The sequence below is a fragment of the Crocodylus siamensis genome, chromosome 3 (genome assembly GCF_052110815.1).
Source record: "Crocodylus siamensis isolate JL-2025a chromosome 3, ASM5211081v1, whole genome shotgun sequence".
NCBI lineage: Eukaryota > Metazoa > Chordata > Crocodylia > Crocodylidae > Crocodylus > Crocodylus siamensis.
Window position 1 is genome coordinate 187,123,897 of NC_143397.1, and position 15,240 is coordinate 187,139,136.

The following is a 15,240-nucleotide window of genomic DNA, read 5'->3' on the forward strand; positions in this document are numbered from 1 at the left end:
AAGATTGCAGATCAGACAATTTAACCAACCTGTCATTTGAATCGACTCAGCTTTAATTCCTCTTGAACAAAACAAACTAAGTTCTTAGCTAACTTTCTTACCAGCATGCAGAGGAACAGTGCTGTGCTTCCTGCTACCCAAGTTGCAAGTCTGTATAAAGTGGGTTGGGCTTTTGTTTGTCTACAAAGATAGCAGCCAAGTGACTTTGCTATGTTGACATACTTCACAACAGCATTGCTTTAGCACCTAACGGAAGAGTTTACTCTGTGTTGTGATCCCTAAACTGCCAAATCTACTTGTTAAAAAGAAATGAAACATGGTAAAGTTGTACATGCAGTGAACAGTCTGTTTAGACTGTAAACACCTTGAGCAAGGACTTGGCCATCTTCTTTACTGAGTACAGCACTAGGCTTGCTCAACAGCAAGCTTGCAACAGTTCTCTGAGGTCTGATAGGATGTGCTGCTGTGACTGAAGGAAAATTATGCTAGGGCACAATGCCCAGGTTCACTTGAGAGACCACTCTAGCTCACAAGCTGTCTTGCAAAAATGAAGGCAGCTCTGGGCCTGACTTTCCTTTCCCATCAGTTTTACATTGGTGTGGCTTCTCTGACTCCAGAAAATCTTTGTCTCTTACATAATTCCTGGACCATCACAGCTACAACATCCCTCCAACACTAGGGGGGAATTACTACTATTTTACACTAATGTAAATGAGAACAGAGTCATATATCTGGTCTTGGGAGATGGAAAGAGTGGAGAATAGATTGCTATGTTAGGTACAAAGCAGGTATAATCATTTTCTATTTTCAGGAATAACATTAAAGTAACATTAAACTCTCTGCCCATGTATCAAGCCAATTCTGTTATTCAGCATCTGAATAAGTAGAATGTGCTGAGGAACAACACTGCTCACAGTTTTTGTTTTGTTTTTTTTTAAAAACAAAAAACAAAGTACATCATACAACTTTGCTCACCCAGCCTTAGCTTCTGTTAGCTATTGTACAGCAACAAGATTTCTTTTCAGAATGGTACCTTTGCTCCAAAGCAGGTCGGAGTTGTTATATTCTGCATATTTTCCCAAAACAGAATTTGATTTTTTTTTTATTTGCCCCTTGGTTTAAATAAACAGGGAGCTATTTTCCTTCCTTGTCCCAGCTTTCGAACTCTGGGACAATCTGGTGCCATTTGCACACATTGTCATATATGGACATGCACACTGTTTCTCCATTAATGTCTAAGGGAGCCCATCCACACTGTGACATGGATATGAGTAGTGACCTTTTCTATTCTTATCATCCTGGGCTAACCATCTTTTCTTGAGTTTGTATATAGATCTCCACAGAAAGACAGAATTTAGTCCATAATCAGTTGTATGTCTTAATTTTTTTAAGATATGGGGTTTTTTTACCTTTTAAATCTTAGAGCTAGAACCTGAAGCTCTGCATATAATCCATGCAGTGGATCTCCATGGAGGACTGAGTGGAATAGCAGTTTTTTACCAGTTCAGGTAGAGAAGCATTGGCACAGCCACTGTGTAGCCTTCAGTATACTGCATGATCTGTAGCAGATGCTATGACCTTTCAAAACTTTCATGCATGTATGGTGATGTTAAAGAGCAAATATCTATGAACATGAGTCCTCCCAGCCAGGCCTGGAAACCTTTTCTGACCCATTTTGGCTTTAAAACTCACTTCTGATTAACACTGGAGAGCCAAGGTGGGGCAGCCACACCTGCTCTGGAAGCCTGTTCCAAAGCATGAGAGCTTTACTTCATTTAGAGTCATTAGTATCTACAAGGAAGGGGAAAGGAAAACATGACAATCTTTGAGACTCACGTGATGAGTTCCTTCTTGAGATCTCTTGAATGGAGCTTAGGTTTTGGACTTGGTATGGAGACATCTCCTGGATACTTCTTTTCCTCTGGGTTTTCTAGTGAGTTCACTGGATCTTTCTGAAATATTAGATGAGAACGTCACAAAAGACTTGTCTCTTCTTTACTTTTCTTATATTCAGACAATACTAGCTTGATTTTGTGTGGCTTATATTTGGAAAATAATTGTGCAAACAAAAAAAAGGCAACAAAAAAGAAATTATTCAACCTTTTGACTCGCATAACCCTTAGTTTTGCAAGGGGGAATTTCCCTTGTTTTTCTGTATAAGTAAATCTGATCTACTGTATGTAGTACAAATAAATCATTATACTTTTGTCCAGGGGATGTAAATGTAAAGCTTTTGAAATGTATGCAATGGAATAACATTTTGACCCATCTAAGTAACTGATTCTTGTTTATAAGAAAGTCACAAGCGAAGCAAGTTCAGTCAAATAAGTAGCTGTTAAGAGAATATGCTTTGTGGCACCAGAGATTGCTGCCTGTGACTGGGAGAAACAACTTTCTGCTCCAGACTTGATACTGTAGATGCTTTTAAGACTGCACAATTTATGAGCTCTCCAGGGCACTGGGGTAGGGAGTTCTGTAGAGCTGAGAGAAGCAGAGAGTGGAGAGCGGGGAGAATGTGGACTGAAAATGGAGCTTCTGTCTGGTTGAACTTCTAGGCTCTGCGGGGGTGTTTCTTCTGATAAAGCTTCCATATGGTCCCCAATTCTGGCAGCTCATCTTTGCCTTTCTGGAAGCTGGCTCCTGGAGGATCTGACTTCCTTCTGCTTTCTGGTGCTGGCTACCCATTACCAGTTATATAGTTTTAACACATGGTATTTATGCATATAGAAATCTAGTCATATTCCTGATAAATAAATTACTACTGGTATTTAGTGTAGTTACCTCATTTGGGAATAATCTCATATGATGCTATAACAAATATTGAAAATAAATTATTTTTCTTAATTTTTTCAAAATACCTTTTTCTGGTGACTATTAAGGAATACCTTAAAATGCTATCATAAGGAAAATCAAATCATATTTGAGGCATCAGGGCTTTTTCTTCAAAATGAAAAATATTTAGATCAACAACCCTAAAAACACAGAAAAGATTGTAAACAGTTATCTATTAATTTTACATTTTATTAAAATGTAAGTATAAAATCCTAAATATATGAAATCTGGATTTCAGAATCCCCAACATTTGAAATGTTAGAAATTGAATGGAGGGTTGTTCAAAATCCTAAATACTTGAACTTTGGACATACTTAAGTACAATCTATACCAGGGGCTGCTGTTTTAACTACATCCGCAGGGCTATAACAAGGAACTTCAGGACTTGTAAAACAGCAAAGCCCCCATTACAAAGACACTAGAAATTGGTGCCTATCTGTACCTTCTAGCGTGGGTCAGAATTCCCAAATAATTTGCAAAACAAGCTTAAGGTACCCATTTGCTTGAGGCAGGCTGATGAGAGCTGGCTTTTGTATGTGTTATGGTGCGCTTTAATTTCTGACTCACGCAGAGTCCACAGTACCTATTAATGCTCCCAACCAAGGGTTATGTTCTTTATTTCAAGTAGACGATACCAATTGATGTTTTTTTGGTGCAGGACCAGGATTCATATTCACGGTTGATTCACACTGTAACTGTCTGATATGTACAGAATATAAAAGGTTGGCTAGAAGTTATATAATTTTTCAACTAGTATAATTCCTATGCCCAGCAGGAAAGATGTCATTTCTTTGATTAGCAATGGAAAAAGCTGCCGTAGAGAAACCTTTAACAAAGCAAAGAGGGCAGGGTTAAAGATAATGTATGCATATTTATTGTTTTCAGACTAACTGATGTTTGAGGTTTTTGAACTCCAACATTGTAATTTGCTGACTTTCAAACAACTGTTTTTTTTAAATCTCAGCAGTGAATTTCCTAATGCACAATTTCATATGCACATCTATGCAATGTGTATATATGCCATACACATGCACTCATACAACCTTGACTTCAGTGTAGCTAGATTTTTTAGTTTGAGATTCCTGACAAAAGAAAAAGACGTTTCAAGGGAAGCACATAGTATAAAGAAGGTATTGATTATGATTAGTATGGTAATAAGGAATCTACTTCCTGTTAATAATTTTTAGTATAGTTCTGAAGAAGGTCAGAGACAGACAAACATTTAAATAGGTAATTATTTCTAGGTTCAACATGAAATCCTGGAGATTGAAAAAAAATAAAATATGGCAGTGGTACTTCTGTTACACAGTAGACAGGAAGCAATATTTAAAGGAGTCAGGTAGGAGGACACTAAAGCTCCTTGTATATCAGAGGAGGTAAGAGGAAGTAAATGGTGGTATGGATTTGGCTAGATTGTACAGATCATGCAGATCTGCTGTCTATGAATACATCTATGAGTTGGCCACAGGACCAGAATGGCTGATCCCACCCATACTTGCACTAGTGTGAAGCTCAAGATTCATTCCTTGGATTCAAAAACAGAGGGTCTGAGAACAGGCAGCCTTGTTACTTGGGCGGTGCTCTTCTCTATATAATTTAATCTTTCTTGAGTAATATGCAACCTTTACAGAATGCATCAAGGAAAATCCACACCCTTTTTTCTTTGTAGTTAAGTTCAGACTTACTGGGTGGATATTTAGCTAATCAAATGCAAACACATGTAGCTTTCCTTTCTTGTTTGACTCGAGTTAGGATTAAGTGTTTTTACAATTCTAAGGAATACCAGATTTAAAAAAAATCAGAACCAGTCCAATAGATCCTACCAGTCCTATTTTCTACAAAGAATGTGTGCGTGTGTATGTGTGTGTATTCACATGTGCACGCCACAGAAAGAAAGCGAGCAATGAAATTCCATTAATGTACAGATGGAAGTTTATATTGATTTCAGCAAAGACCAGAACATAATGGTAACATGAATAACAGATAATAGCATCTGGCACTTTTAACATTTTTAAGCCCTGAAATCTTTGGAGAACTGACAGTTGAACTAACTGACAGCTCTAGTTATTTCTCAGTGCTTTCCTTTTGGAGAGATTTTGAGCTTTTTCCAAATTCAAGATTTTTTTTTAGGGGGCATCTGGACAGGCTATTTCACTGAAAGAGAGAGAGACAATATTTTCTGGAAATTACCACCAAAATTAAGCAACTGTTGTGCATATGAACCAGATAACAATGAATTAGAAATAGATATAATCATTCATTTTCTTTGCATGGGGACAACTGCCAGTCTTTGATTTTCAAAGCAAAGCCTTTGGCCTAGAGACCACTGGACATGTCAATGTTCTCTGGGATCAGAGCAGCTCAGAGCAGAAGTCTTGGGCCAGGTGCCTGATTGGGAACAAACTGCATAAAATGAAGTTCTGGAGTTTAGGTAAAAAGATGGTTTAATGTTCACTCTTTATGGCCTATTAGCATCACTGATACTGCTGATGCTGTGTATACAGCCAGGGCATGCATCAGAATGTGCCCAAATTGCAGCAGGAGAAAAGTGCAGTATAGAGATATTCATAGATTTCATAGACATTACGGTTGGAAGGGACCTTGGAGGATCATCGAGTCCAGCTCCCTGCCCCAGGTCAAAGGATCCTAACAAGATAGGCATCCAAATGTTTCTTAAAAGAGTCCAGAGCAAGTGCTTGCACCATCTTTGGAGAGAGTTTATTCCAGGCCTTGGGAGCTCAGACAGTAAAGAAGTTTTTCCTTATGTCCAGCTTAAAATGGTCTTGGAGGAGTTTGTGACTGTTTGACCTTGGCATCCCTTGGGGTGCTCTGGTGAACAGGCCCTGATCCTAATGCACACCCCTTATGTACTTATAGGCAGCCACCAGGTCACCCCGAGCCTGCACTTTTCCAGGCTGAAGAGTCCCACGTTTCTCAGCCTCTCATCATAAGGCCTGTTTTCTTGCCCTCTGATCAGGCATGTGGCTCTCCTCTGGACTCTCTCAAGCTTCTCCACATCCTTTTTAATTGTTGAGCCTAGAATTGAATGCAGTACTCCAGCTGCGGCCTCACCAAGGCTAAGTACAGTGGGAGGATGACATCCTGGGATTTGCTTGAGAAGCATCTATGGATGCAAGCCAGAGTTTTTTTTGCTTTACTAGCTGCGGCATTGCATTGGTGGCTCATGTTCATCTTGTGGTCAATCATGACCCCCAAGTCTCTTTCAGCCATGATGCTAGTGAGTTTAGCACTGACAAGAGTATAAGTGTGATGTGAGGTTTTTTCCCCCCTGAGGTGGAGTACCTTGCATTCTTTCATATTGAATGTCATCAGGTTTTTATCTGCCCACTTTCTAAGCCTGTCAAGGTTAGCCTGGATCACAAGCCTGTCCTCAGGTGTGGACACTTTACCTCAAAGTTTGGTGCCATGGGTGAACCTGGCCAGTCTGCTTCTGACACTAATGTCCATATTGTTAATAAAGATGTTAAGAGTACAGGTCCAAGGATGGAGCCATGGGGGACACCACTGGTTATGGAGCGCCAGGATGATTCACTTCCATTGATCACCACTCTCTGAGTCCGACCTTGGATCCAATTACCCAGCCATCAGACTATGATGTAGCTGAGCTGACAGTTGGCCAATTTTTCCATAAGGAGATCATGGGACACCAGATCAAAGGCCAAAAATATTCTAGCTGTGATGTTTTTCACCTAGCCACACTCCCTTTCCCATGCTATATTACCTTTGATGAGGAAAGTGGCACAAGAGCCTCTTAATCAAATCTGTGAGATCAGTCAATCCCCTGGCAGCAAAGCAAGTTTCTCAATTGCTCTGGGGGCAATATGCCACAAAATGGCTACATTACAAGAAAGAATCTGGCCCCCTAGTTTAATATATTCTTCAGCCAGACCTATAAAATAGAAGTATCCAGTTATTCTGTACCCCTAGGGTACAGATAAACATCAACACAATGGAGTCACATTATTTGGCTACCCTGGATACTACCGGTCTTGTACAACTATGTGCCACCTAACAGCCAGTCTTGTAGACCTTTTCAGCTAGAGACAGACATTACACATAAACCGGTTTAAGTGATCAGAAGCTGGGTTCAACCTGTAACAGAACAGATGTTCAGTGCACATAAACCAGTTTGAAAATGGCCAAAACTGGTTTGAGATAAACCTGGTTGAATGCAGTGTCAGACTTAATTGATTTGGCTCAAATTGGTTTATGCAATATCTATTGCAGACGCCTTGCTGGTTTAACATAAACCAGACTCCCTGAGCATCCCAGCATGCTCTCTGGGTGAGGCAGGGCTCTCTGCTCCACAAAGCTGGCCCCTCCCCTCTCCTCCCTGGCTAGAGCTCCCACAGAGACTGCAGACACAGCAGAGTTTACCTGGCTTTCCTCTGCCGCCCCCCACTCAGCTTGCTGCTGGATCCCCCTCCCCCCCTCCTATCTCCCACAGCACAGACTCCAGTTGCACAGACCCTAGGCATGTAGTATGCTAGCTAATGCCAAGAGGTGTCTGTGTGTGCATGTCTCCAATTTCACTGGGACAGGCAGACAGACCGGTGACTGCTTAGGGCTTTTTGGAGCTAATCAACAGGTCAGCTGGTAAGCTGTTTAAGAAGAGTTTAAACTAATGGAGAGAGGCTATTGTTTTGTTGATGGGGTGATAAGCACTGTTATCAGGCTCCTGCTGGCTTCCTTGCTTGCCAGTTTGCTGCAGACAGTATAAAGAAGCAGGGAGAAGGAGACTGAAAATCTCTGTATCACCAACAGATGCATGCACTGCAGTTCTCCCTCCTCCTTGCCTAGCTGAGGGTTGGGAACACTCCCACCCCTTGAGCAGCCAATGGGGAAAAGCCTGGGATGGTAAAGGCAGAACTCCCTAATCAGAGCATCCTGCTAGGGCCTGGCCACACCCGCTCCCAGCTCAGTATTGGGCGAGGGAAGGGAAGGCTGTTCTAGGGCCCCCTGGCTTCTAGCCTGAGTCACTGCAAGTATGTGCCTGAATTTCCTCAGTCCAGAGAGAATGACTGTCCAGTTACAAACTGGTTCAGCCTTGCCAGGTTAGAGTAACCTGCAAAGATTGAATCAATTCAGGCTCAGGGTTTTGAATGTCTGTCCCCAGTCTTCATGGCAGCTGCCTGTAATCATATAGTGAGCTTTTCTTTCAATTGAGTAATAACATTTCTCTCAGGGTTTTATGAAATTTTCCCTGTGAATCTCCATCCTTAGCTCTACTGAATGTGTTCTCTATAGCAAAATGACTAATTTGGACAGTTAATGGAAGAAGATAATTTTGTAATAACTATTAGTACCATATTTCTGTATTGTACAAAGACAAATGGGGTGGCAACATGTCAGACTCCAACCTGTTAGCTAACCTTCCCAGAACTATGGGGAAATTTGGGTTTAGACTGGAACTCTGCACCTTAGGCCTATCTCTGTTAATTAACAAGATTTCATGCAGTTAGTATTAAAAGGGCTGTCTGTGCATATTCTTCATCATAATAACAATCCAAATAAACCTCCTATGTGCCCTATTCTGGCAACAAGGATCAAGAGAAAATTGTGGCCAAAAAAAGATGGGAAAAAGAAACAAAAGGAGAGCATGCTGCCAGTATTCAATACAGACAGACATGAAAAGGGCAAAATAGAAACACAACAAAAAAAATCAAGGAAATTATCAGGTTGCAAATTGTAATCTAGTCTATTAGCCTTGATAGCTAGAGATACTTAATGTAAATATTTGCCTCATTTCTATTTGAGCGTGTTTGTGCCCACAGCTGCATTTGTGAAACAGAGTCATGCTTTTATATTCTCTGGCTAGATACAGACGTTACATTTAATACGCATTAAGTGCACAGAAAGTGCTTTACAGCTGCAACAGAAAGAGACATTCGTAGAACATAAAGTGCTTAAAAGTGGACGATCCTGCTCTAAGTTAACCCCTGGATGGATGTGTACTAACCTAAAGTGCTTTCTGTTAGAGCACATTATCGAATGCCTATGCCAGATCCCATCAAGGGTTAACCTGGAGTGCAATCGCCACCATCCCAGGTGGCTGTTGCACAGGGTTGTGCTCTAGCATCAGGTAGAACTCGTTTGCTCTTCTGGAGCCTGGGCCAGCCCCACCACCCTGGCTGTCATTGACCCAAGACAGTGACAGCCTCTGATCTCACCCCTATGCACACCCTGGTGGGGGTGGGGAGGAAGAGGGGAGTGAGGGAAGAGGGGGTTTTGGTCCCTGCAGCCACCCCTGCCCTGCAGCGTACCACAGCCTGGCAGGGGAAGGGGGGGCAGGGTGGTTACAGGGGAAAGAGTTTGGGGTCTCTCTTCCAGCAGCATGCTACTGCTTGGTTGTGGTTTGGGCTGTGGAGGAAGGGCTCTGTGTCCCCACAGCAGCCCCAGCTGGGAAGCTGCAGGGATACAGACCTCAGAGCCCTTCCTTTGCAGCAGCCCTGGCTGGGCCACCCAGTACTGCAGCTGCTGGCTGAAGCTGTTAAGAGGATATAGGGGAGAGAAGGGAGTCTCTCTTGCATGGACCCAGCTCATCCCCTCCCCCACCAGACCCCAGTCATGGGGCCCTTGCAGCAGGGGAGAGATTCTACTCCCTCCCCACTGCCTCCCCAGCTGCTACTGATAGTTGTCAGCTGGTGGAGTGGAGGGGGTTGGGGTTGTGGGGAGGGGGTGCTTTGACAGCCTCCTGGGAGGTGTGAAGGAGCAGCTCCACCAGCCAGTGCAGAAAGGCTGTGAGCCCCCCCCCACCAACAAACAGCAAATGTCTGCTTGGTTGGCTCCTGCTGTAACTTATAGTACTTTGAGTAAAGCATGGTAAGTTGGAGTTCTTCTGCCAGGGGCTTTTTGAATGTTTGTACTCAGTCTCTGTGACAGGGCAAATAGATAAATCACCCTACCATATACATGTCTCTTCTATTGGCTTTGCAAGGCAATCAGGAGGAGTAAATTGAGTGTGATTTATTTATAATGTTGATATAGCCTTTGGACTATTTAAGCCAAACTGATACTCATTAATTCCAGTAATAATTGGTGAGTTTGCATATACAGTAATAGCCGTGTTATCTGGCACCTTACAAACTAGCATGCCCTACTAACCAGCATGCCAGTCAACGTGGCAAAAGTGAAACCGGAGTGCCCACTGTGGCACTTCTGGTTTTGCCAAGCCCCCATGGTCCAGGGCAAAGCAGCCTGTGCTGCTGAGCCCCCACAGCCTGGGACATAGCAGCCTTTCCCCAGTGTGCGTGGGGGCCCCCTCCCTGTCCCCTGGCACACTGATGTGGCGGGAGGCACAACGGCGCACCAGACATGGTGGGAGGGCAGTGGCCTGTTTGGACCTCTCAGATAACTGGCATATTTGGTTATCCGGAACCCCCCATTCCCCTTGGGTGCTGGATAACAAGGCTTTTCCTGTATGCAACTGCAATCTGACTGCTTTCTGAATTATTGGTGCTTGCAATACTCTAAGTAGGATGGCATGAGCAATACACACCTGAAATATGTTGCAGATAAGGGTGTATTTTTTCCAGTAAAAGAATATTGCAGACTAAGCTGACAAAGTAAAATGATTGTTTAGAAGAATTATATTGCATTACAAAATGCAAAGCTTTGGATATTTTTAAGAATACACTTGCATTAGCCAATAATTCTTCGGTTATGGGACAGCATGGACTTCAGGATTTCAGATCATAAGGAACAAAGCCAAAAAGTAGGCTCAGATTTTGGATGCCATTAGTAACTGGTTTAAGATGTTTGCATGTGCCCATGAGTCCAGCCGAAGTTACCAATTGCTGCAAATATTGAGCAACCTCTACAGGTCATAGAGCCAAGATTTTCAAGAGTGACTGGTAATTGTATGTATCTTTGCTGAAATACAATTAAAACTGGCTTGATCTGCATGCAGTGTTGAGTAACCACCTTCTGAAAATCTGTTGTCTTTAAGATGCATCACATTGGGTGCTGACAGATGTGCAGGTCCCTGCTTTAACTCATGGCGCTGTACATAAAGCGCTATGAGTAGAGAGACTTTCCCCTGCAAGCCAACAGAAATTCTCCTGTTCATTTGAGGTTGGGGGAGGATTGAGCTCCGTTGCGGAGCCAGATGAGTGGAGGACCCTGCCTGCAGCCTCTCTCCCCTAGCCCTGTCCTCTCCCCCACCCCCAGCTCCAGTGCTGTCTGCAGGAAGGGAGGGGGAAAAAGGGAAGGGGAGTGAGCTACTGGCTGGGATTTGCTGGGGTGGGGGGGGCTCATGAAGCAGGGGGTCTCCAATCCATCCCCTGCCCTTCCAGCTCAGACCAAACAAACCCCAGCCCACAGCTCACTCTCCTGCCCTTCTTCCCCCTCCCTTCCTAAAGATAGCACCAGGGGTGGGGTTGGGCTGCATTAGCCCAGCTGGATCTCAGCACAAATTAATTGTAGGGAAGAGAAGTTCCCTAAGGTGCTCCAAAGTGGAGCATCTTCATCTGATCCCTCATGTGGTAAGGGTTAATTTGTCACATGATTGGCCACTTTTAAAGCACTTTGCATCTGTGCACATGTGTCATGGCATGGCTGTAGAGTGCTTTCAGGGGGCCAATTATGCAACAAATGTCACTTCTGTCAGTGCCCATTGCGTCCTCCACAACAGTATTCACTTTGAAATATCTCAACCATTGTGTTTTAGGCCCAGCACTCAGGAAGGAGGCATCCAATATTAAAGGCAATTTGGGGATTAAAGGACCTTAGTGCTGATTCTTCAACTTCTGTAACTGACAAGATGAAAAGATACCTCTTTCTCTTCCTCTTTCCTGCCATAGGTCTTGCTATAGTTGATTGGTGTATCCCAGCCTTCCTGTTCACAGAGAGCCTGGTAGAAGGCTGCATTTACCAGAATGCTGCTTGTTTTGAAGGGAGAAGAGGAAGGAGTGGGAAGCGCTGTGTTGGAAGAAGTTAGAGTCATAGTCTTCTCCTGGTTTCGGTTCTTTTTCATGCTTAAATCCAGAGTGCCATTTTCGTCCACTTCGATCTCGGCTCCCTGATATGGAACAGGAAACAGAAACATGTTTAGGCAATGCACAGTTTGCTGCTGCAAAATAGCCATGTGGTGCTTTTAAGGGATAAATTTAAATGCATGCTTTTATTTAAATGCATCGGAATCTAAAACCAGCTTTCCGAATTACATCGGTTAATGTTTAATTCTTAGGCAGACTTAAGTGTAACCTCAATAGTATTCTCTATGGTTCTGAGCTTAAATCTAGTAAGTAGAATTTAAGTATGATGCTTCTAAACTATAAACTATACAGACCAAATTGGAGTTTATTTAAATTTTTAAAAAAAGTTTTAAATCTTCTCGATCTTGTTACCCTTACAGAGAACTCTGACCCCAATTCACAGCTAAAAGCATTAATGTACCGCTTAGGTCATCTGCAGAATTATTATTACATTGCTCCCCTTCCCTCCAGGATCTGGAAATATACAACATCTGTGTCATGGGGGGAAAGCGGCTGAGGGAAGAAAGATGCTAAACCAGATGCAGTAAGAAAATTTTTCATTGGGGCTTCATACATCAATGGAAATAACATATTGTCTTAATCAGAGGTTGGCTTGGAAAACACCTTTGAAAAGATTTATTACAAAATTAGGGCCAGATTATGCCATTAAGGCACAGATCCACATTGAAAGCAGCATGATGGGAGCCATGGGGAGAGGTCCTGGAGGCATTGTAAGCAATTCCTTATGGAGATCCCTAACATGGTTTGTATAAGCATCTGCTGCCTCATCCCATAGGGAGGTATACTATCAAGTCACTTCTGCAAAGAATGAGCTCTGCCGCCTGGTGTATGTGGGAGCTGTGGAAAACCTGTTCCTTGACCACTGTTTTTGGTTAAAAAGAACCCCTATGCAGGAAAGTACAGGGGCTGCCACTGTATCTTTCAATTGCTCAGTTCTTCCTCCACAGTATGATCATAAAAACAGGATATAAGGTACAGTTCTCTGTAGAGCTATCATCTTCCAGTATAGGAAGTTACAAAATAGCTCCTCCTCCTGCTTCCCCACAACCCCACAGCATTTTGCTTGTCTAAACCCTCTCTTAGGAAATTAGAAACTGTTTGCCCTTCATTTTTTGGGAATTCTCGACTTCCTCTGATGAACCTTAGTTCTTCTGCAGGTGGAACCAAGGCATAACTCTCACAACAGGGAACAAAGTTGTACATGTGTGGATGGGGCAAATTAGGGGACTCATCTCTGCCTAATACACAGTTACTAGAGTCAAATGGAGCCAAACCATGGAAGAGGATTGTGCCTACAGGATGCAAGTGTCATGTGGGGCCTCTGGAAGACCAGAGACCTTTGTGGTCTAGCTGCAAAAATTATTCACCCATAAAAGGCCAACACTTGGCTTGGTATTGTAGGGCTATGTGTAGGGATGTACCGAAATCATGATTTTGCACTTTTTGTGGAGAATGTAAAATCAGGCATTTCCCATGAAAATCAGAGAAATCTATGCAAAAGGAGCCCCCCCTCAAAGCAGGGGAAAATGGGGCTCTGTGTCAAAATAAAAGGTTTTTCTTTCCCCCCCACACCTGGGCAGCAGCCAAGATGGCTATTGCCTCTACCCCTCGATGGGGTGAAAGGGCTGCCCTCATGCAGCCTGTCAGCCCTGCAGCCTGGGCAGACAACCCCAGCCCCGCTTTTTTTTTTCTCTGCAGCCACAGCCCCAGCTGGGCCCATCCATGGTAAGTGGATGTTGTGGAGGATGGGACTGGGGGGAAGCAGGGATGGGCGAAAGGGGCAGTGGGGTGGCAGCAGCCCATCCCTGCACCCGTGTGGGGCTGGGGAGGGGTTGGGAGAAACAAGGCTGGACCAGGAGGAGCACAGCCGAGTCTGGCCATGGGGCAATGGGATGGTGGCAACCCATCCCCAAGCCTACACGGCCAAGGAGGGGCTGGGGGCGGGGGGAGTATTTTTCTCTGTGCGGGCCAGGGCTGGGTGGAGAATGGGATCAGAGCGGGCCAGGGGGCAGTGGCATGGTGGCAGCTCATGTGTCTACTGGCTGCCCCAGCTAATTAGAGGTGTGGTGGGGGTGGCCACAATCTGCTTGTGAAACTGGAGCCTGGGGTCATGGCGAGCCTGTAAAGTTGGGCCCCAGGCTCCACGATCCCTAGTAATGTGATAATTATCAGAGTAACAGTGGTTTTTCAGGCAGTCAGTGTGTCAAAATTTTAAATGATATGTTCCCATTTTTACTGGCTTTATTATTATTTGTACCACGGTAGTGCCCAGAGACACCAGTCAGGAACTGGATCATAGTCATCCTGTGTCACTATGGAGGCAGTCACTCAGAGAGCTTACAATTTGATATAATAGAAAATGGATTTTGCTTCAGTGTTGATAGCACCTATATTGAATTGAATAAGTTTATGAAAGGGATGGTATGGCAGGACAGGGAGTTTTGGCATACCAAATGCAGCTCCTAGGGTATGGTATATGGGTAGGGTATGGTATATAAAGGTCTATTCTGTGGAAAACATCTGGTAACCCTATAGCTCACGATTTTGCTTGTCACCAGTTGTGGCCAGGAAGGATTTTATTTCCCCTTCATGAATACTACTGGCTTCTGGCTTTGTTGTTGCTGTTGCCTTCTTCTGAGAGATTAGGTCATTATCCACAGGTAAGGCTCAAAGTTTTTAGCTGATGTCTGCTGTGGGTGAGGATTTCAAGTGGCAATTCTGGGGATTCTTTGGTTAACGACAGCGTGTGACAAAGGAGACTGGACTCTGTGGCCTTCCCTTTCCAGTCCAAGTCCTTAATATGACTGCACTCAGTATGATTGCACTCAAATGAGGTACAAGCTTAATCAATGAAACTGTTCACTATACTTTCAGTGGTAGTTTATTCAATGATAAAAATAAAATCACAACTTCTATTAACTTTATGGTGAATTCTATATTGGGATCTGTTTCAACTCTGGGTCCTGGCAGCATTAACATAATTTTATTAAAGTAGGCCAAAGATTGTTTTGAATCCCAGCTGTCATAAGCACTGAGAGACCATCCAACAATTTAGAGTTAGCATCCTTCTTCAGGTATTTAGTCTTTATTCCTACACAGGAAAGCAGCTTCTTCAAGCTGTACTGTTGGCAGGCTGCAACGGCAGGTGGTAGTCAGTGATTTGGGCATACGTTTTCAGAAGTAACTATTGATTTTGGATGGCTCAATATTTTGGATCCCTGAATTGAGGGACCTTAAGTATGTGTGATTTTCAGAAAATGCTGAGGACCCAACCCTCTGGAAATTAGGTCTCTTCAGCAGTGTTTCAAGCAGGGTAGCCAACCCTGAAGCATAGCACTGCTGGAAATGTAGAGTGAAATCATTATTCATCACTCCATTTACTAGGCACAGG

General features: G+C 43.5%; 1 protein-coding gene across 3 annotated transcripts in view; it reads right to left on the reverse strand.

Annotated features, from left to right (window-relative positions):
• ST18 (ST18 C2H2C-type zinc finger transcription factor) overlaps positions 1-15,240 on the reverse strand; it is a 63,347-nt gene that overhangs the window by 22,621 nt on the left and 25,486 nt on the right. For all 3 annotated transcript variants that reach the window (XM_090037321.1, XM_090037320.1, XM_090037319.1), the window contains 2 exons: positions 11,627-11,872; positions 1,837-1,952 (listed from right to left, as the gene is read on the reverse strand). In XM_090037321.1, coding sequence (XP_089893447.1) covers positions 1,837-1,952; positions 11,627-11,872 — 362 coding nt within the window. The remainder of the gene's footprint in view (positions 1-1,836; positions 1,953-11,626; positions 11,873-15,240) is intronic.